The sequence below is a fragment of the Chlorocebus sabaeus genome, chromosome X, assembly GCF_047675955.1.
Source record: "Chlorocebus sabaeus isolate Y175 chromosome X, mChlSab1.0.hap1, whole genome shotgun sequence".
NCBI lineage: Eukaryota > Metazoa > Chordata > Mammalia > Primates > Cercopithecidae > Chlorocebus > Chlorocebus sabaeus.
Genome location: NC_132933.1, coordinates 133233699 through 133255173, shown reverse-complemented (window position 1 = coordinate 133255173; position 21475 = coordinate 133233699). Strand labels below are relative to the sequence as shown.

The window sequence follows — 21475 nt, the reverse complement described above, 5'->3', positions numbered from 1 at the left end:
GCCACAATGCCCTCTTGGGGCTTACTACAGTCTATATCAGCAGTTTGAAACTAGGGTTTCCCAGGAAATACTGACAATACCTGGAGACAATTTTACTTATCAGAACTTGGCAGGGAATGGGGGTTGATTGCTACTGGCATCTAGTGGGTAGAGGCCAGGGATGCTACTAAATATTCTACAATGCACACAGGACAACGCCCATCAACAGACAATGATCCAGCCCAAATGTCAATACTGCCGAGGTGAAGAAGCTGTGGTCTACGTTTAAATTCAGATGGGAAATGAAACACGATGTGTCTGTCAGTATGTCTGTCAACGCCAACCCAGTGTCTTCCTTTATGGAGAAGCTGACCATAACTCCAAACAACCACCTTCGGTCTCAGACGCTGTTGGGAATTTGACTTTCAAATTATTTCACAAGTATGAATTATGACACCATTTAACCTCCTCTAAAAAGAGAAGTATATTTTAAAAAGAAGAAATGAAAATCTGACAAGCAAAGCCCTTCTTGTCTCTACGAAATGGAGCAGAGGCTGGATCACTGCTCCTCTCGATGGTACTTTCTTCTGCTCAGATGAGAAGCTCCTTGGAGAGTCTTTGGGAGAAAGAAAACCTACCAGGAAAACACACAGGGAGTTAACCTTTTTCTCAAGAGGACTGTATTTGAAATGCAGATCTTAAGCCACACAGGTAGGCTGGGCATCCTCCTGGGAAGGCTCCCACTCTGAATCCAGACAGCAATGTCTGTACTGGGGAGCAAGTGATGAAAGGTGCTTCTTGGGAAGAGGTGGGTACCCTTGGGACATCAAGCAAGAGGGGCTTCAGTACATGACAGGCATCGGGGGCACTAAAGGGGTGAATACGAAACATGCTGCAGCAAATTGGACGTGCCCAAATACCCAGGCCCAAGAATGAGTGAGTCTGGGGGAGGATATGTGGGCAAAAACACTCAGTCTGAAAAAATAGGATCAGAGTTCCTGGGTATATATTATGAAGCTGAGGAAAACCCAACACAAGAAAGTTGACCATTCTTTTTTTTCCCCCCCATTTAAACATGTGGTGAGAAAGCAAAAATGAGCTGCACTGAGTAAATAGCAATCTGCCCAGCCATTCTTGAGGCTGGGGCAACAGACACAGATAAGGCCACCTGCAAAGTGATCAGGAAACAGTGTTTCTCCCAAGCATATACGGTAGTTGCAAAGTGTCCTTAACAACCCCCTTCTTGGAGTGCTCCTACTTTCTCACTCCCTGACAAAGTCAGGGAGAGACAAACTACCAGAAACTTGGTTTTTAAAAAAATTATATCAGGAAGAATGAAACATTCCACTCTTGCCTGAAGGCACTAAGACACTTGACTCAGAGAAGCAGTCTTCATTTCCAGCCCAAGTGCAGCGCCTCACGTAAAGGGTTTCTGGACACAGCACTACACCACTACATATCTATCTTCACTTGGTAGCTGCCAAAGAAACGGGACCTGAATCCACCTCACAGTCACGACCTGATGCTGACCCCTTGCCATGCAGCCCTGCTCTGCCTTGAGTCTATCAAAACATCATTTCATTTACATTTCACTAAATTCCGCCCCTTCTCAAAATCTGTAACAACTTTTTTTCTTTTTTTTTAATTTTGCTTTTGCTTGATGTAACATCCACAGGTCCCCTGGTGTGCAGTCTCCCTGGTCACAATGAGCCAATAAACCCGGTGGTCTTGAGGCAGAATAGGGTCTAGAGGCAGGGAACCTAAGGCCGATTCACTCTGACTTCCTAGAACTAAATCAAAAGGAAAATCCCAACTTTCCACACCTAAGTAACAAAAGGACCAGGGGCTACTCCCTTTGCAAATCCCCCTCTTTTTCTGCATGGCAGATGGAAAATTGAAAGTATCTCTGATTAGTTGGTTTGTGCAACCAATCAGATGTTTGCATGGGAACGTAACTTTGTAACTTCTCTTCAGCCTCTGATTGGCTGCTTTCCACAACCAATCAGACTGACTGTGGGCCACCATTTCATTTACATAGGGTGTGTATCACGTAACCAATGGGAAACCTCTAGAGGGTATTTAAACCCCAGAAAATTCCGTAACGGGGCTCTTGAGCCCCTATGCTGGTGCTTGCTCTGACCCTGTGGAGTGTACTTTCATTTTCAATAATCTCTGCTTTTGTTGCTTTACTCTTTCCTTGCTTTGTTTGTGCGTTTTGTCCAATTCTTTGTTCAAGACGCCAATAACCTGGACACCCTCCACTGGTAACAGTCTTAGGCTGATTGGGAGAGCAATGGCTGGTAAGAAGAGAGGGTCTGGCAAACCCCAAGGAACACTGGCAAGCCAAGGAACACCAGCAACCACTGCTAACCACTCAGACCCCAGAACATGCTCAAGTGTCTTACAGGAACAAATGTGTCTCTTTTTTTCCCCCTAGCAGAGAGTTCTGTAAGCTGATGTTCTGAACATGCTTTTGAAAGATGTTCCTTAGCATTGTATTTCAAGTTTCATTTTATGTGGTTTCCATATACACCTTTAAAAGCTAAATCTACCTGCTTCTGTAGAGATGCATTATGTGCTGTTTTCATACAGTGAATGGAACTGTTTTCCAAGCAGAAAATTTCGTAAGCAAGTGTTTCAAACATATTTTTGAGAGATGTTTCTAGCATTGCATCTCATCGTGCATGAGAGGTTTACATATAGATGTTTTAGAGCTAAATCTAAGCATACTTTTTAAGAGATACATTATGTGCTGTTTTCTTACAGTGAATGGAACTGTTTTCCATGCAGAGGGCTCTTAAAGCAGGTGTTTGGAACACACTTTCAAAAGATGCTTCTTACCATTGTGTTTAAGGTCTCATTGTGAGGGGCTTACATATACATGTATATGTACACTTGGCGAAGGGGACCAATGGCTAATAGCTTTTTTATTTTTATATATATTTTTGAGATAAGGTCTCACTCTGTCACCCAGACTGAGTGCAGTGGCACGATCGTGGCTCACCACAGCCTTGACCTCCTGGGCTCAAGTGATCCTCCTGCCTCAGCCTCCCAAGGAGCTGGGACCACAGGCATGTTCCACCATGCGCAACTAATTTTTTCTATTTTTTGTAGAGACAGGGTCTCACTGTGTTGCCCAGGCTGGCCTCAAGCTGCTGGGCTCAAGAGATCCTCCTGCCTTGGCCCCCACGAAGTGCTAGGATTACAGGCATGAGCCACCATGAATGGTGCTAATAGCTTTTAAAAGACTGTGCAATCTAGAGCCTGATAAATCATAAATCATTTATACTTCTCCATTTGCTCAACCACCATTTTTTATGTGCCCACTGAATCCATGGCACTTTTCTAGGCTGCATGGTGGGGATATCAAGTAGAAGACACAGCCTCAACCTAGAGGGACCAATGATCTAATGATAGCAACAAGGTTCCATTTGTTGCCATCACAGATGACAGCTCTAAGAAGCAAGTCAATGAACAAAGGGATTGCAAAGGTGGTATGAGTGTCCAGTTAGGAAGTGAGATGAGGTTCAGCAGGGAAAACAGCCTTTGTCCTGCAGTCATAACTTATGCAGAAACCTGATCTGCCCTGGTACAAATTCTGTCAAGGATTTTCCCCCCAACCCACCTGTTCAACTGGTCTTCTGAATCTGTAAGACTAAACTATTTGTTCAGAAAAATATTCAATAGCCCTTTCTTTGGGCTATTTTTCTATCCCACAGAGGCCACAAATCTGCATCAATTATAATAAGAAAGAGGGAAACTCCAGATGTGGTGAGCTGGAGGAACCTCAGGGCACTTCATTATGAATATTTAGACAGTTTTCCTCTTGTTATGAAAATTATGCCAATCTGTTCCCCAGCATGAGTTTCTGATGAATTTCAATATCATAAAAGCTATTTTTTTTTGAGAGGGTGGGGATGGTAATGTTAATTGTTTAAATAAATCCTGATCAGCTGAGTTTCACTTTCACTCAGAAAATACCAACTCATATGAACATTTTTAAAATCATCCCAACTCTTAACCCTGATGTGAGCTAGTATTTTAGCATGCTAAGGAGACAGACGTCTGTGTAGGAAGGAACTGCCCTCTTCTGCACTGCTGGGCAATTTTTGTCATAGGTTTGTCTTCTGGTCAGAAGGAAGAGGGAAGGAGGTTGCTCAGATCCCAAGCTCAGGGTCATTTCTAATATGTAGTTCCTCAGTTACTCTGTGGCCTGTTACCTAAACATAGGTGTCATATCAAAATCCTGAAGCAGGGAAACGGTCCAAATGAAAGAGGCTTTTTAGGGGGCTTCTTAGGGGCCTGGGGTGGCACTAAATGGAAATCATGGAAGAACAATTACCCCAGAATGTGCTCTTGACAACCAGAGACAGTGTGTGTGGGGTGAAACTGCAGAATTTTTTTTTTTTTTTTTTTTTTTTTTTTGAGACAGGGTCTCACTCTGCCGCCCTGCTGGAGTGCAGTGGTGTGACCTTGGCTCAATCATTGCAGCTTCAACCTCCCAGGCTTGAGTAATCCTCCCATCTCAGCCTTCCGAGAAGCTGGAACTACAGGTACACACCACTGTGCCCAGCTAGGGGTTTTGCTATGTTGCCCAGGCTGGTCTCAAACTCCTGGGCTCAAGTGATCCACTTGCCTCACTCAGCCTCCTAAAGCGCTGGGACTACAGTTGTGAACCACTGCGCCCAGCCCAACTGCAGAAATTCTTATCCTGGTGTCTATGAAAAATGTCTGTCAATAAACATCCCTCAAGCCTTTGCTGACAGTAATAATTCCCTTTCCTGACCTGTTACCATTTACAGGCATATTAACATCTATACCCAAAGACATCTTTCTCATATTCCTACTGAATTGTTCACATTTTCCTTGTTTTCCATCAGCTGCTTAATTTTCTGAATGCAGAAACCTTCCCCTCTGAGTTGTAAAGCTTTTAGAACTGAATGAGAGGATGAAGATGCTGGGATAAACCCTGGGGTTTATCTCTAGTATAACCCTCTGACTTCATAGACAATGCAGATGATGAAGAGGAAGTCCAAAGGAATAAAATTGTTTGCCCAAGTTCACGTGGCTAGCTAATAACAGAGCTGGTCCTAGAATACGGGCTTCCTGTAAACCCACTCTTATGAGTAACCCATTCCCCACCATGATGCTGCTAGAGGGCCAGGTATGTGGATGTAGTTAATAGACGCTTTCAGGACTGAACAAGGCTTGGGCTGGAGCCAGGTTTCTTCCACATGCTTAGGAAAGCTGAACATTTGGAACTGTGTTCATTTTCAAGCCTGGGAAGCCCCTCTCGGACCCCAGAATTACTCTAAAACTACACTGTCCATAGAGAGTAGGCAGATAGTTACCAGAGGCTGGGAAGGGTAGTTGGGGGCTGGGGGGTAGGGGGAATGGTTAATGGGTATTAAAAATAGTAAGAATGAATAAGACCTACTATTTGATAGCACAAGAGAGTGACTATGGTCAATAATAACTTAATTGTACATTTTAAAATAAAGAGTGTAATTGGTTTGTAACTCAATGGATACATGCTTGAGGGATGGATACCCCATTCTCCATGATGTGCTTATTTCACATTGCATGCCTGTATCAAAACATGTATCCCATAAATATATGCACTTACTATGTACCCACAAAATTGTTTAAAAAAGAAAATATTACAAAAATAAAACTACACTTTCCAATATGGTTGCCACTAGGCACACATGACTATTGAGTACTCGAAATGTAGCTACTCCAAACTGAGGTATACTATACCTATGAAATACATATGGGATTGTGAAGACTTCACATGAAGAGAGCAATGAAAGTATCTCATTTAATAATTTTATGTAGATAACATGTAGACATAATATTTGGATATATTGAGTTAAATAAAAATACATTAAAATTAAGTCCAATTGTTTTTCCTTTTTTTTTTTTTTTTAACATGGCTACTAGAAAATTTAGAATTACATATGTGGCTCACACATGATATTTCTATTGGCTAGCACTGTTCTAAAACACAGTTAACCCCTCCCATTCATTAGCCCAATCCTTCCAAAAAGACTTGAGCCTCCTGCCTGCAGACATGCAGTGGTATCTAGAGATATTCAAGCAGAGATGTGTTGAAGATGCCAGTGGGAAGTCAAAGGTAAGTAATATTGGTCAAGTGGTTAGGCCTCTCTGACCTGAAGGCTCGTGAATCCCTAAATTTGCCACTCTCTAAAACCTTTCAGCCACCTTAACGGTGCAAAATGCTTTCGGTATACATGGATAAACCCGAGCTCTGCACACGAGTGAGATACATATAGCAGGAGAGAACCACATTCTGTAATAAGGGAAAAGAAAAAAAAAACAAAAAACAAGAGTTCTGAATCTAACTTGTGCCCACCCTAATGGTGGGGAATTGAAGGAAATACAATTGTGTACATTTTTCTGATGTATTTGCAAAAGCTATCAAGGTTATATAGGGATTTCTAAAAAACATTTCTGTTATTGTGAAATCCTTAAATGCTTTTAAATGTGAAATAGATAACTAAGGAAACTCACTCTTTGTCCTGCTGTCCATTTCTGTTTTTGACGAGTCTGGAGTTGCTGTAGTTGCAGGTAACTTCTTCCCAATAGTCTGAGGGGAAAAACAGATGATTTTACTTATCAAGATGATTGTCTCCATTAAGCAAAGGAATAAGATCCAGATCATAATGACAAAATGCTCGAAATTGGTTTAAAAAGCCACATTCTTTGGTTTATGCCCTGCTCTGTGTACTGGCTGCCACCCTTTAATAGGTTTCATCCCCAATGACAAACAAGGGAGAAAAATAGGTAAAAAGGGTTTTATCCTTGTAGGCACTTAGTAGCTTTTATTCTCTTCCTTCCTTGATACTCTTATAAAGGTTGACTATTTTTAGTAAAGAAAACAGGCATAGTTCCCCTCATTTTATGAGAAGCTGACTCAGTCTATGGAGGTACAATAGCTGGCCCAACGGAGATGCTGAAAAGTCACAGCAGGCTGGAAAAGTGGAAGTAAGAGAGAAGAAATCAAAAGGAAGGGATACAGGAATGGAGGCCCAGGAGGGCAGGATGGGCGGGCAGGTGGGTGGGCAGGCAGAAGTCAGGATGTCCAGGACAGTGTAACCTATTGTATCCCTGTCTAGCCATCGAGAATTCCACCTGCCTCCCAGAGAAAGGGGAGATACTCTCATGTCCTCTAGACAGATCTACCTGCCTGCCACAAAGGCAAAAACGAGTCCACCAAGCAGCTCTTTTCCCTATAGTCTTTTAAGCCTCCAAGGGCTTGGAAAAAATCCAGTGCCTCAGACCCTATGCTTCCACTGACTAGTTTTAAAAAAGAAAGATTATGAGTTTGTTTTCAGTTCATTTCCTTTCCTTCATTTGCAGCTAATTCTATTAACATTATTTATGAACCGTCCATAGAGAAGACTGGATCTTATCTCCGCCTAAAGATGTTCCTGAAAACGCAGGCAACTCAGCAGCTCAAAAACAGAAAGAAATATACAGACCCAGTGGTTCCCAAGGCGAGGTCTGTTCCCACTCTTCCCCTTTGCTACCACACGTGTGTGATCATGATTAATGCCTGAGGGAAAATGTCTATTGATACCAGGGCAACAGCTGCCACGACCACGTAGCTGGGAAAATCAACCTCCCCCGCAACAATGAAGGGTTTGGCCAGTAAGAATTCCAGCCACTGGGAAAACCAAACATCTCTGGCTCTTGAACACATGAAGAGGAATGAGCTGCATAATTCAAAAACTGGCATGGTAGAATTTTTCTTCAAATAAAACTGATTCACCACAGTTTTTAATTTGAAAAGTTCTTCATGCTTCAAAAGTTGAACCTAACATTAAATATGAATAAATCACAGAAAGAGGATAAGATAAATCAAATCCTCAGCCCTTCATGAATTTTTAAAAACATTTGTGACAGAAAGCCTTTACATTCTACACGGTGACATTTTTATTTAGTGCCGCAGGGCCTTCTATATTGGATAAAAAATGAAAACCAACATAATATGCCACCTCTAAACTGCTGCTAAGTACTCAAACTAATAACATTTTATGATTCCAGGGGAACATTAGGGATGAAAAAAAGCTTGATGTTAATCTGGCATCAGGTCAAATTTGATGAAAAACTGTTCATAGAATTATTTTGAAAAATCAGGTACTGATAGTAAAAATAGCAGCTCTCAAAGTGTTCATTTCCTTCACATTCCTGTTCACACTTCCAGCAACATCCCTGCCAATATATTTGTTTTTCCCTTTCTGGGGCTGGAATAAAGCATCACCATTGTTAACACATTAGGAAGGGGAAAACAAAAACAACCAGTGCTTCTGGTATCATTGAACAAAGAATTCAGGAAAGGCAATAGTAAACACTGTCCCTACTCCTGACTTTCTTTGTTTCCCTGAAAAAAAAAAAAAAGCACACATGTAACGGTTTGGGCATTAAACCAGATGCCTTCCTTTAGAAAGACCTTCAACAGGTTGCACATTTTTACAACTTCCCCTTCTTTAGTAACAAAAGAAAGTATTGCCCATTATCTTTGATATCCTGGTTTACCAAAACGTCCAAGCTACCAGACATCAAGCAAAGGCCATCAGTTCAATGCACTTACTTTGGTACAGAAGGACACAAAAAAGCAAAGCTCACTGTGGTTTGTTTCCTTCCTATTTCAGAAAACACAGCACACTGGCCTCTGCATGGATCCCAGCAACAGGTGTGATGGTGAAGCTGGTATTATCCTCATCTTCTGGGAAGTGCTGGCCCTTAAATCTTCCCTTCTCCTTCATGGGCCATAATTAAAAGTCTAGAATATGGCAAAGTTTCTCCCCATCTCAGCCTGTTCCTGCCAGTGCTCTGGAGATGGGAATTGGCCTAGCGTCTCTCTTGTTTCTAGGACCCAGACCTAGAAAAGTGTGGTCCCTGCACCAGCAGCACCTGAGAACTTGTTAGTAAAGCAAATTCCCAGGCCCCACCCCAGACTTTCTCAATCAGAAACTCTGGAGATAGTTCCCAGCAGTCTCTAGGAACACACCCTCCATGGGATTCTGATGCACACTCACATTTGAGAACCACTGACTGATGTGGGAGGGAGTCCATTAGTATTAATCAAATGCCTTTTCTTGGATTAAAAACTCAGAGGCCTATTCTCATACCTTGATAAATTATAAAACATCTTTTTAACTCTTCTCCCTCTCTTCTCTCTCTCCTTTCCCACCAAACGCATCTACCTTCTCTATTCCCACTGGCCTAAGAAGTTGTCATTGCTACTAAATGACTTAGTTCAGAGAGGAACTTGAGTACAGTAGATCAGACGATGTGACAATATTGCTGAGGGAAACATGGGGGAGGATAGTTGGCCACTGAAGTGGTGGGTACGTGGAAGAAAGGAGGACAGAAGGAAAGAGAAAGAGGGAAGGAAAGAGGCAAAAGGAGGGAAGGAAGGAGAAGGAGAGAAGGAAGGAAAAGGAAGGGGAGAAGAAAAGAGAAGGAGGGAAGGAAGGAAGGAGGGCAGGAGGGAGGAGGGAAGGAGGGAAGGAAGAAAGTTAGATGAAGGAAGGAAGGAGGGACGGAAGGAAGGAGGGACGGAAGGAAGGAGGGAGAAAAGGAGGGAGGGAAGGAGGGAGGGAAGGGGGGATAGAAGGGGGGAGGGAGGGAGGGAGGGAGGGAGGGAGGGAAGGAAGGAAAGAAGGAAGGAAGGAAGGAAGGAAGGAAGGAAGGAAGGAAGGAAGGAAGGAAGGAAGGAAGGAAGGAAGCAAGCTAGCTAGCTAGCTAGCTATGAACCAAAACTGGAAGGCTGTATCTAGCCTCTCTGGGCTCAGACTGCCCAGAAGGCTAAGCAGGCAGACTTCCATGACTGTATGAGCCTTCATAGAGGCCCAAACCCTGTTTCTCCTTCTCAGTGTTACCCTTTACTGGCATTTTAGGTGAGGTGTTTCTTCATTGTAGAAGACTGGCTCACACATTAAAGGACCTTTAGCAACCCTTGCCACTACCCACTCAAAGTCTATAGTGCCCCCCAGTCACTGCATGTACCCTGAACACTACACACCTTTCCAAACATCCCTAGTTGAGAACCTCTAGCCCCTGCCCTTCCTTATATACAAGAGCATAGAAAAAGGGTGGTGAATTATTGCTTTCCCATCAGCCTTCCAGCTCCCTCTACCTCTGAAAACATCTTTGGTCAATGGGGCTTAAAATGAATAGAATCCTAAATTTCAAAGGGCATGCCTCATGAACGCAATGTCTAGCTCCAGTACACAGATATCTCAAGGATAAACTGAACGTCAGCTACACTGCAGGGCTAAGTGGACAGAACAATCAGGAATCGCATCCATACATCTCTCCTCCACCTAGAAGGCAACAAAGAGGAATGTTAGGCTTGCAGTGGCTGGGGAAGAGGATACAGGATCTCCTCTTTGGCTTCCTCCACGGTATTCTTGCTCCCCTGAGTGCCTTAAGGAAGGTGGCTTATCCACAACAAACACCAGCCATGCACTTAGGGGCTGTGTTGACATGCTCAGGACACAGCCCATTCACCTCCCAAGGGATCTGGAAACAGACCCATTTTGTCATATGACTTTATAGAACAGACTCTCAGGTTCTTCTCCCTAACTTGGCCCATTATTTCCTCTTCCTTCTGTGAGGCAGCTGAAGACTTCCCAGTACACACACCCATGTTAGTCAGATCTGCTTGGTCTGGGAAAGGATGTGCATATGGTTGGATGGATAGAGCTGTATCTGTATCGCTATGGATCTACTTCTACACATGGTAATTACCAGACTGCTGTCAACTTTTGTCTTTCTTGCCATATACCCATCTCCATTTAAAACTTGATTTTTAAAAATCAATAATTCAGAAAGTTCATTCCTTTGAACATTTAATAACGTAACTATCTCTCCCATTCGCTCGCTTGCCAAAAAACACTAAATAAACGTTTCAGGATTTTTGTGTACAGTGGGAGTATCATATGTACTCCTAGCTCTACAAGATCCAGTGGTGCAGCATCAAGACAGATAACCACCATATGATTTCAGTTAGTGGAGCAACTAATTTTTTGTCTTTTCTCTGCCAAAATGAAGAAACTAATGCTTACAGGAAAGGCAATCGCTGGATTGGAGTCCAGGGGAATCTAGTTCCCAAATGACTAATGTATTTGTTTCTTTGTGACTGCAGAACGTGAGACCAAGATCCTGCTCAAATCAAGAGTATAAAATTCCTTCTCCTACTTTATTCCAATTCACATGCAAACTCCAAGCTTCCAATTATAGCACAATGCTAAGGAGAAGAAAATCTCTGAAAATCTCCTCTCCAAGAATACCACATACAACTCTCGTATCACAAAGGCAGCCAGGTTCAATGGGTAGTGGGAGGAGAGAGCGAGCTCCCTGCATTATAGCAGCTGATGAACCTCCCCTGTCCAGAGGTCTGACTTTCTGGCAGCTATTATAAGAAGAAGATGGTGGTCTGAGAAGCTATCCGTAGACAGTACTCAAATATTCACCTTATTAGTCCTTTCTCATGCTGCTAGTAAAGTTATACCTGAGACTGGGTAATTAATAAAGGAAAGAGGTTTAATTGACTCACAGTTCAGCATGGCTGGGGAGGCCTCAGCAAACTTACAATCATGGCAGAAAGGGAAGCAAATATGTCCTTCACATGGTCACAGGAAGGACAAGAATGAGTGAAGTGGGGAAAAGCCCCTAATAAAACCATCAGATCTTGTGAGAACTCACTCACACTCATGAGAACATCATGGGGTGACCGCTCCCATAATCTAATCACCTCCCACGAGGTCCCTCCCCCAACACATGGGGATTATAAGTCAGATTACAATTCAAGATGAGATTTGGGTGGGGACACAGAGCCAGACCATATCACTCACACAAAGCCAAAGACAAGAGATGACTTTTCAAACAGCTGGTAAGACACAAGATAAACATGACTCTTTGATGGCATTCCTATGACAACACTGGTATCTGAGAGTATTCCTTCCCTTTCTGTTCAGTACAGATTTATTCAGTGCCCATTTAGTGTGAGGCAGGAAAGTGGGAAAAAAGGCAGAAGGATGGTGAACATCAAAGCAAACACTGAAACTGCAGTTGTGGGGTTGGTTCTCCAGAATGGTGTGCTGAGGGGTACCCAACCATTCCATACAGTTATCCTGAATCCTGCTCATATATGGGATATAGAGAGCTACAGGACACGTGACAGAGGGAGGGTCAAAACAGTTATCTATATATGACCATATCTGTAACTTTTCAGTTTTTGCTTGCCATAATTCAGAAAAATCCCTAAACTGCTATTAAAACTCACTGTAAACTTTTTATATTTATTTTTACATGCCCCCTTCATGAACACCTATGACAGATGGCCTTATGAAAAGTCTTCTTGGCTCTCAGCAAGGAGTGGTAGGCGCAGAGCAGAAGCCCTGTGAGCCAGCTCAAGTCAGAGCCAGAAAAGAGCTAGCACAAAGGAGTGTCCTTACAATGGGGCGCCTTGTGTGTTTCCCCGGAAGCCTTTTCTGCTCCCTGAGAAATTTACATTAGAAACTGTCATCTCATCCACATTTGGTGGGCCCAGCTTAAACTATTTGATATCAATAGAAGATACGCCAGAGTGAAACACAACTCAAAATTCTAAAAATAAAGCGTATGGTCCAGTAAAAGAAAAAAAACTACACTTGTAGTTCCATTCCAGGGTCAGGGTTTACCTTTGCAACACCTCACATACTGTTATGCCAATTCCAACTTCTCCAAAGGGGTGTGCTTCCCAGTCTATTTTTAAACTTGGTTATAAGGAAAAATAAAATTTTAAAAGTAATTTTCTGATTATGAAATTGGGCTTCAGACTTAGAGCTATTCATATGATGTTTATTTCCTTGGTTGCCTCAAAAAGTTAGAGAATTCAAATATATTAAACCTCTTTGCCCAATCACAGTTAAAGACCTTGTCAGATTCATAACTGCTGGAGAAGCAGGCGTCAAGTATATCACACTTGCTGGGGGCAGTGGCTCACACCTGTAATCCCAACACTTCAGGAAGCTGAGGTGAGAGAATCACTTGAGCCAGGGAGTTTGAGACCAGGGTGGGCAACATAGCAAGAACTCGTCTCTACGGTCAGTCAGTCAATCAATCAATCTATCAAGCATATCACAGGTAGCAGTTTAACTACCTTTCTTGCCCTTTTTCTTCAGAAATCGTGCCCATCTTGAGAGTAGGACCTAAATGCTCATTATTCTCTTATCCTTACAAAGTGAGAGGTCGGTGAAGTGTTTGTTGAGTGCAGCAGGGAGTACTGGGATACCATTCACTCACCCTTTGCCCTAGCATTAGCACCTACTGCAACAGGTAGAAAGAGAGGAGATGTCCTCCTTGACAAACCAGAGAGCCTCTATGCCTCTTAGATTAGAGCCCTCCTGTTTCCATCACTGCCATGTACCAGCTCTTTCCGACCTGGTTACTGGTGACAGCACATTTGTCTGGGATGTCTTCCTGGGCCTCGGTTGCCCTTGCCTTGCTTCCCCTTGTCCACCCCACCTCAACCCCCAACACACATCACCTGTCCTCCTATTAATTATTGGTTGCTATAAAGAAGAATCTAATCTCAGCTATGTTTTCGGTGAACACCTCTCTGCCTGACTTCCACATACTCCTCATACTAGCCTGTTGTCTCACATTCTCTCAGGTTCTATATCTATTATGATCAAAAGACTCTCACTTTGATGGGTGATTATCGCCCAGGTATGCGTACACACACACACACCCCATTCTCTTGTTCTGAAATCATTTTCCGAAGTGCACCCTCCCTCCCCGACACAATCTCCAAAACACCTACCCCCATAATCTGATAAATTTGGCAAAGACAGAATACTCCATCTAATCAATTCATCATAGCATATTAAAGGCTATGAAAAGTCCTTCAGTTACTGTTTAACTTTAACCTTAACTTTATCTCAGTATATTCCAAACTTATCTGACTATAGAATTCCTACTTATTGTGGCACCCATGAACACATCACAAGAATGAGTAGTCTATGGAATAGGTGAGTGAACATCATCACCTCCTCTTCTTAAATTCTCTTGCCTATCCTGTCTCCCAGGCTCATGACTTGAAATTCACCTCTTATTGTGCCTTCTCACATCCAACCCATCACCAAGGCTGTGCTTTCAGATTTATCTCCTTATTCTTTGATGCCAGTCTAGAGCCTTGTTACCATCATGGGGACTATTTCAATAATTTTCTTTCTTTTTGTTTGTTTGTTTTTGTTTTTGAGACAGGGTCTTGCTCTGTCATTCAGGCTGGAGTGCAGCGGCACAATCACTGCTCACTGTAGTAGCCTTGGACTCTTGGGCTCAAGCGATCCTCCCACCTCAGCCTCCCAAGTAGCTGGGACCACAGGTGTGTACCACCATGCCTGGCTACTTTTACTTTTCATTAGAGACAAAGCCACTATGTTGCCCAGGCTGGTCTCAGATTCCTGAGCTCCAGTGATCCTCCTGCCTTGGCCTCCCAAAGTGCCGGGATACAGGCATGAGCCACCGCACCAGCCTTTTCAATAATTTTCTAGACAAAGATCCTATCCCCAGATTCCATCTGCTTCATTTGATCTCCCGTAAGACTCAATTTTTAATCATCTTCTCCCATCACCCCTTACACACCCCTACACCAATGCACTCAGAATATATACTGCTTCTTGGCCAGGCACAGTGGCTCACGCCTATAATCCCAGCACTTTGGGAGGCTGAGGCAGGCAGATCACAAGGTCAGGAGGTTGAGACCGGCCTGACCAACATGGTGAAACCCCATCTCTACTAAAAATACAAAAAATAGCTGGGCATGGTGGTGTGCGCCTGTAATCTGAGCTACTTGGGAGGCTGAGGCAGGAGAATCACTTCAACCTGGGAGGCGGAGGTTGCAGTGAGCCGAGATCGTGCCACTGCACTCCAACCTGGGCGACAGAGTGAGACTACATCTAAAAAATATATATGTGTGTGTGTGTGTGTGTGTGTGTGTGTGTGTGTGTGTGTAGTGCTTCTTAATAGCTGTTATATACATTCCCAAAGTTCAGAAGAAACTCCAGGGTTTACTTCTAATTGCTGCTGCAACTTGCCATGTCTCCTAACAGCTATCTTTCTCTTCAGCTCTCAAGACTAATGGGAAACTTTCTCTGAATACAAAATACCTGGTCCCATCTTAGATTCTTCAATATTTGTTTGTCTTTCAGGATTTACTCTTTCAATCTGTCCAATAAAAACTTTAGTATCTATCATTCTACTGAACATATACAGATGAAGTCTGTTTTATATTTGTATATTAGACATACACACACACAGAGGAACCTCTGTGTATGTGTGTATACCAGTAGAATTTGAGCCAAATTCTATCATTTATCATGTAGTTTAACTTCTGCCAAAGTCTGATCATTTGCTTCATTTGCTTGGTTTTTGAACACCTCTAGAGACCATGTTCTAAAAAACTGGAAAGAACCATATGACAGTAACAGGAGGGGTGAGACTGTCTCTTCGTTGAAGCAAAACGACTTTCTGAAGATTTAGTAGGGGCTTCTCATGATGGGGAAATGCAGTGTCGAAGATGGGATCAAAACCTACTTATGTGCTAAATGAAGTGGAGAAGGTACAGTCAGATAATATTAAAATCATGGAAGGCAGCCCTCTAAACATCTGACAGTATATGAAAATACTGTTTATATTTTACCCTCACTGTTCCCGAGAGAGGAGCCTGCATGCTATTTTGTTGTAGGATCATCTTATTCACAGAGGATGAATGAGCCAGAGTAAATTTCCATTTCATATACCACATTGGCAAAACATAATTCACCATCATGCTTTAAAATGTTTAAAATGCTATTTTCTGTTGTTATGACAGATAAAAGGAAATCATAAACATTCTTCCTACTAGAGGATTAGTTTTTTATCTTTTGATTAACAATGCCTTCCTTTTAGATACATTTTGAAAGTTTAAGATGGTGGGTAAGGGAGAGAGAAAGATGATATGGCTGGAATGAGTATCATGGGGCCAGTTGGGGTTTTATTTGTCCAGTGCTTTATCATGAAACATGCTGTACACATGTGGACTAAATCTTAATTTTCCCAAAAAGTAGCTGTATGAATTCAAGTAGCATACAAAGATCTTTTCAGATCCAAAATATTTTACGTATTCAATCATGACATAATCCAGGCCTTTACCTGGAGATGGCACCTCCTCCCCCAGTATATTTGAATCCCATCTCACCTTTAAGAGTCAACTAAGGTCCAATTGGCTAAAAGTAGCAGCTTTCAGGAATGTGTGGGACACACAGACTGACATGTATCCCATGCTTGCTCATGACATTTCTATGTATAAGAGATACCTGAGGTCAAAGCCACATTTTCTTCAGTTTTTCTTTATACCTCTAAAATGAAGGTTGGATTCAATTACCTTCATTCATTCATTCCTCATTCATTCATTCATTCGTTCATTTATTCAGCATTCTTTTCTAGAACTACCATGAGCCTCAATCTAAGCCGGATGCTATATCTACAAAGGAGAGATGGGCAGAGTCCTAGATCTTTAAAGGGTTCAAAATTTAGCAGCAGAAGCACTATTCATGATAGCAAAGTAATGGAATCAACCTAAGTGCTTATCAACAGTGGATTGGATAAAGAAAATGAGGTGCATATAGATCATGGAATACTATACAGCCATAAAAAAGAATGGAATCAGGTCCTTTGCAGCAACATGGATGCAGCTGGAGGCCATGATCCTAAGCAAATTAACACAGAAACAGAAAACCAAATACTACATGTTCTTATTTATTAGAGGGAGCTAAACAGTGGGTGCAGATGGACATAAAAATGCAAACAATAGACACTTGGGACTCCAAAAGTGGGGAGGAAGAGAGGGGGGCAAGGATTGAAAAACTATCTATTGGGTACTATGTTCACTATTTGGGCGATGGGTTCAATAGAAGCCCAAACTCCAGCATTATGCAATATACCCATGTAACAAACCTGCACATGTACCCCAAACCCTAAAATTAAAAAGACAATATAGCAGCGGAGACAGAGTCATTAACAGAGCATCACAATACAAAGGGATAAGCACTATGATAAAGGCACCTATAGAACAAGAAAACAAAGAGCTATAAACAAACGTTCATGGGAAAATATGCCTCACAGCAATGATGCAGCTTGCATTAAATTCTAAAGGATGGGTAAAATTTTGCCAAGTAGAGACTGGTGGAAAGGGTACTCTAGATGAAGAAAAGCAGGAGGCAAGGCAGGTATGTGTGCAGGGAATGGGGACTTCCCAGCACAGGATCAGGGGTGGCAGGGGTTCGCAGTGGGAGTTGAAGGGAGGTGACTGGAGAGCTGCTTGGGCTCAAAAGGCCAGCAAGGTAAGTTAGGGCCAATGTTACAGTTTTTGCTTTGTCTTAAAGGCAACCAGTAGTCATGAAAAATAAGTAGAGGCATGGCACAATCAAATTTGTGAATTTAAGACAATTGATCTGGTGGCATTGGGAGGAATGAAGAAGAAAAGCAAGGACATGCAAAAGCCAAGAAGACAATGGGGAGGTTGACACAATAATCCACCTAAGGCAGTGAAATTAAAGATGAAATTAAGGTTTGAGAGATACTTAGACTGCCTATCTAAAGGCAGTTCACAGTTTACAGTCACTACAGGGATAAATCAGTGATTGTGAATTGGTTTGACTATGATGGAAAAATTTCTAATTCTATTATGCCCTTAAGTCCACATAGATGCATGCCACATAGTTACTGGGTGTCAGTCAAGTGCAAACAACAATACTAAGTTCAGACTCCAATTTAGAGAGTCAGAGAGACAGATATGGTGGCTCAGGGAGGCATCGTGGAGAATTTACCCTAATGGGAAGCATTACAGTACAGGTGTCTCTCAGTGCTCTGATGCTAGCGTCGAAAAGTTTAGTGGAAAAATAATGGGCCTGTAATAATTTTCAACAGTCAGCTTCCTGTTAAAACACCAACCAATCTACCATTTGAAAATTAAAACATTTTAAAAACATAGACACGTGAGAAACTCCTGACACATATGAAAAAACATCTTTCTAATCTGACAAATTTAAACAGTTTAGTCAAATGTCTCCAAAAATGTCTTGAGCTGAAGACAATAATGGGAAATTTCTTTCCCCAGCAGAAATTTCCAGAGCTTTTCTGTCTTTCAGAGTAGAAAAGGGAAATAAAATAGTTTCAATCAGAAAAGAGGTAAATGCTTGTAATAGTGTTTTGTTGTTTTGTTTTCAACCAAAAAACTGCTACTTAAAAGGCTTATTATGCCTGTAATCCTAGCATTTTGGGAGGCCGAGGCAGGAGGATTGCTTAAGCTAAGGGGTTGGAGGTCAGCCTGGGCAACACAATAAGACCTTGTCTCTACTAAAAAATTCCAAAAAATTTAGCTGGATGTGGTGGTGCACACCTGTAGTCCCAGCTACTTGGAAGGCTGAGGCAGGAAGATTGCTTGAGTCAGTAAGTTGAGGTTGCAGTGAGCCCCGATTGTGCCACTGCACTCCAGCCTGGGTGACAGAGCAAGATCTTGCCTTGGAAAAAAAAAAAAAAGACTTAGGGAATACATTGGAATATTATTCAGCCTTAAAAAGGAAGGAAATTGTCCAGGCGTGGTGGCTCACGCCTGTAATCCCAGCACTTCGGGAGGCCGAGGCAGGTGGATCATGAGATCGAGACCATCCTGGCCAACATGGTGAAACCCCGTCTCTGCTAAAAATACAAAAATTAGCTGGGCGTGGTAGCATGCACCTGTAATCTCATCTACTCGGAGGCTGAGGCAGGAGAATCGCATGAAACCGGGAGGCGGAGGTTGCAGTGAGTTGAGATCGTGCCACTGCACTCCAGCCTGGCGACAGAGCCAGACTCCATCTAAAATAATAATAATAATAATAATAATAATAATAATAATGGAAATTCTGACACTTGCTGCAACATGGATGAATCTAAAAGACAAAGTAAAAATAAGCCACTTACAAAAAAGACAAATACTGCATGATTTCACTTATATAAGGTACCTAGAGTAGTCAAAATTAGAGGCAGAAAGTAGACTGGTGGTTGCCAGGGGCTAGGGGTGGGGGCGGGTAGCTCAATGGGTAGAGAGTTTCACTTTTGCAAGATAAAAAATGGAGATGGATGGTGGTGATGGTTGCACAGCAGTGTGAATGTCCTTAATGCCACTGAACTGCACACTTAAAAACGGCTAAGTCGCTTATGTTATGTATATTTTACCACCTATTCTTCTTTTCCTGTAAGCCTCTCTCTCTGGCTACGAATGTCTATTAGAAAAGGGAAAAAACAAAAAACAAACAAACAAACAAAAAAGCAAAACTTGCTCATGAGGCTGTGATATCCTGATACTTCATATTCAACCACAAAATAATCAGGGGTGTAGTCAGTATCTAATGAGGTGAGTCAGAGAACAAACCCATCTTTTTCCAGAAGCTTTCCATCTCAGGGATGCCTGCTGTGTTCATTCACCTCCGTCTTACTTGAAACACTCTTTCTACGGCTCTGAAAGATAACCTACTGCTTCCATAAAGACTACCTCTAAATCTCGCTAACACTAAATAGCTCTGACTTTAATATCTTAGGACTCATTCCTTACTTTCATAATCTGCTCCACAGATTCCCAAAGAATAACATTTATTCCTTTTTTCCCCATTATCTGGGCTCCTCTATTTTACAGAAAAAAGGCAGAGAATATTACGTCAAGTTACTTAAGAAGGCTCAATATCTTTTTCTTTCTTTCTTTTTTCTTTTTTTTTTTTTTTTTTTGAGATAGAGTCTTGCACTGTCACCCAGGCTGGAGTGCAGTGGTGCGATCTTGGCTCACTGCAACTCCTGCCTCCCGGGTTCAAGTGATTCCCCCGCCTCAGCCTCCTGAGTAGCTGGAATTACAGGCATCTGCCACCACGCCCAGCTAATTTTTGTATTTTTAGGAGAGATGGGGGTTTCACCATGTTGGCCAGGCTGGTCTCGAACTCCTGACCTTGTGATCCATCCACCTCGGCCTCCTAAAGTGCTCGGATTACAGGCGTGAGCCACCATGCCCCGCCAATGATACCATTTTTATATTTTGTTTTTATTAGAAAGAATGCGTTCAAGCCACATACTTATTCAAAACAGGAGCTTCCTAAATACAGCCAGAGGTAAGGTACATTTTTTTTTTTTTTTTTTTTTTTTTTTGTAAGAGACAGGGTCTTGTTCTGTCACCCAGGCTGGAGTTCAGTGGTTCCATCATAGCTCACCACAGCCTCAACCTCCTGGGCTCAAGTGAGCCTCTCAAGTAGCTGAGACTACAGATACACACCATCATGCCCAGCATTTTTTTTTTTTTTTTTTTTTTTTGAGACGGAGTTTCACTCTCATCGCCCAGGCTAGAGTGCAATGGCTCGATCTCAGTTCACTGCAACCTCCACCTCCTGGGTTCAGATGATTCTCCTGTCACAGCCTCCTGAGTAGCTGGGAATACAGGTGCCTGCCACCATGCCTGGCTAATTTTTGTATTTTTAGTAGAGACGGGGTTTCACCATGTTGGTCAGGCTAGTCTTGAACTCCTGACCTCAGGTGATCCGCCCGCCTCGGTCTCCCAAAGTGCTGGGATTACAGGCGTGAGCCACTGCGCCCGGCCGCATGCCCAGCTGATTTTTAATTTTTTTTTTTTCTAGAGACGGGGTCTCACTATGCTGCCCAGGCTGGTCTCCAACTCCTGGGCTTAAGAGATCCTCCCACCTCGGCCTCCCAAAGTGCTGGGATTACAGGCATGAGCTGCTGCACCCAGCCAAGGTCCACATTTGATACATCTTCTAGATGTATAGCAAAACATTTAGAAAGACGATTCTAAGGAGCTTCAAGAATAGAGATCCCAAAAGAGATCAAATTAAGCTCAGGACACTCCAGTTACTACTTAGTAAGACATATTCAACAATGAGGGGTAAATCCATATTGTATGCCTTCCATTAAAATATCCTAGATGTCAACTATTGGAATTCTCTCTCACCTCCCCCATGTTCCTACTGAACTCACTTTGAATCTCTAAACCAGCATTCACTGTCCTCTGTCTTGTATTTATGGCCACTTTTCTATGTGTCTGTTGAATCAACTGGACTATAAACGCTGGAGGAGGAGGACTGGGTTCTGGTAATCTTTGTATCTGCCCATGTGCCTTGCACAGGATATGCTAAATATTCTTAATTTACTTCAGTCAACAGGAAACTCAACATCCATCACAAAATATTTAGATTTATAGAGAAAGGCCTGAGTGCAATGAATTATCTAGGCACTAGGGATCTAACAATGGAATGAATAAACCCGTGCCACTTTCAGCACCTAGTGGTAAGATTGAATTAGTTTTAAGAAGACTTACAGTTATGTAATCTTGTGGAAGCTACTTAACCTCTCTATGCCTCAGTTTTCACTTACGAAATGGGCATAACAATATATATCT

The 21475-nt window shown here is 42.4% G+C and overlaps 1 protein-coding gene across 6 annotated transcripts in view; it reads right to left on the bottom strand.

Moving 5' to 3' along the window:
* Positions 1-21475, bottom strand: part of SH3KBP1 (SH3 domain containing kinase binding protein 1) — a 355677-nt gene that overhangs the window by 107198 nt on the left and 227004 nt on the right. For all 6 annotated transcript variants that reach the window (XM_007991227.3, XM_007991229.3, XM_037986385.2 and 3 more), the window contains one exon: positions 6514-6589. In XM_007991227.3, the coding sequence (XP_007989418.1) occupies positions 6514-6589 (76 nt within the window). The remainder of the gene's footprint in view (positions 1-6513; positions 6590-21475) is intronic.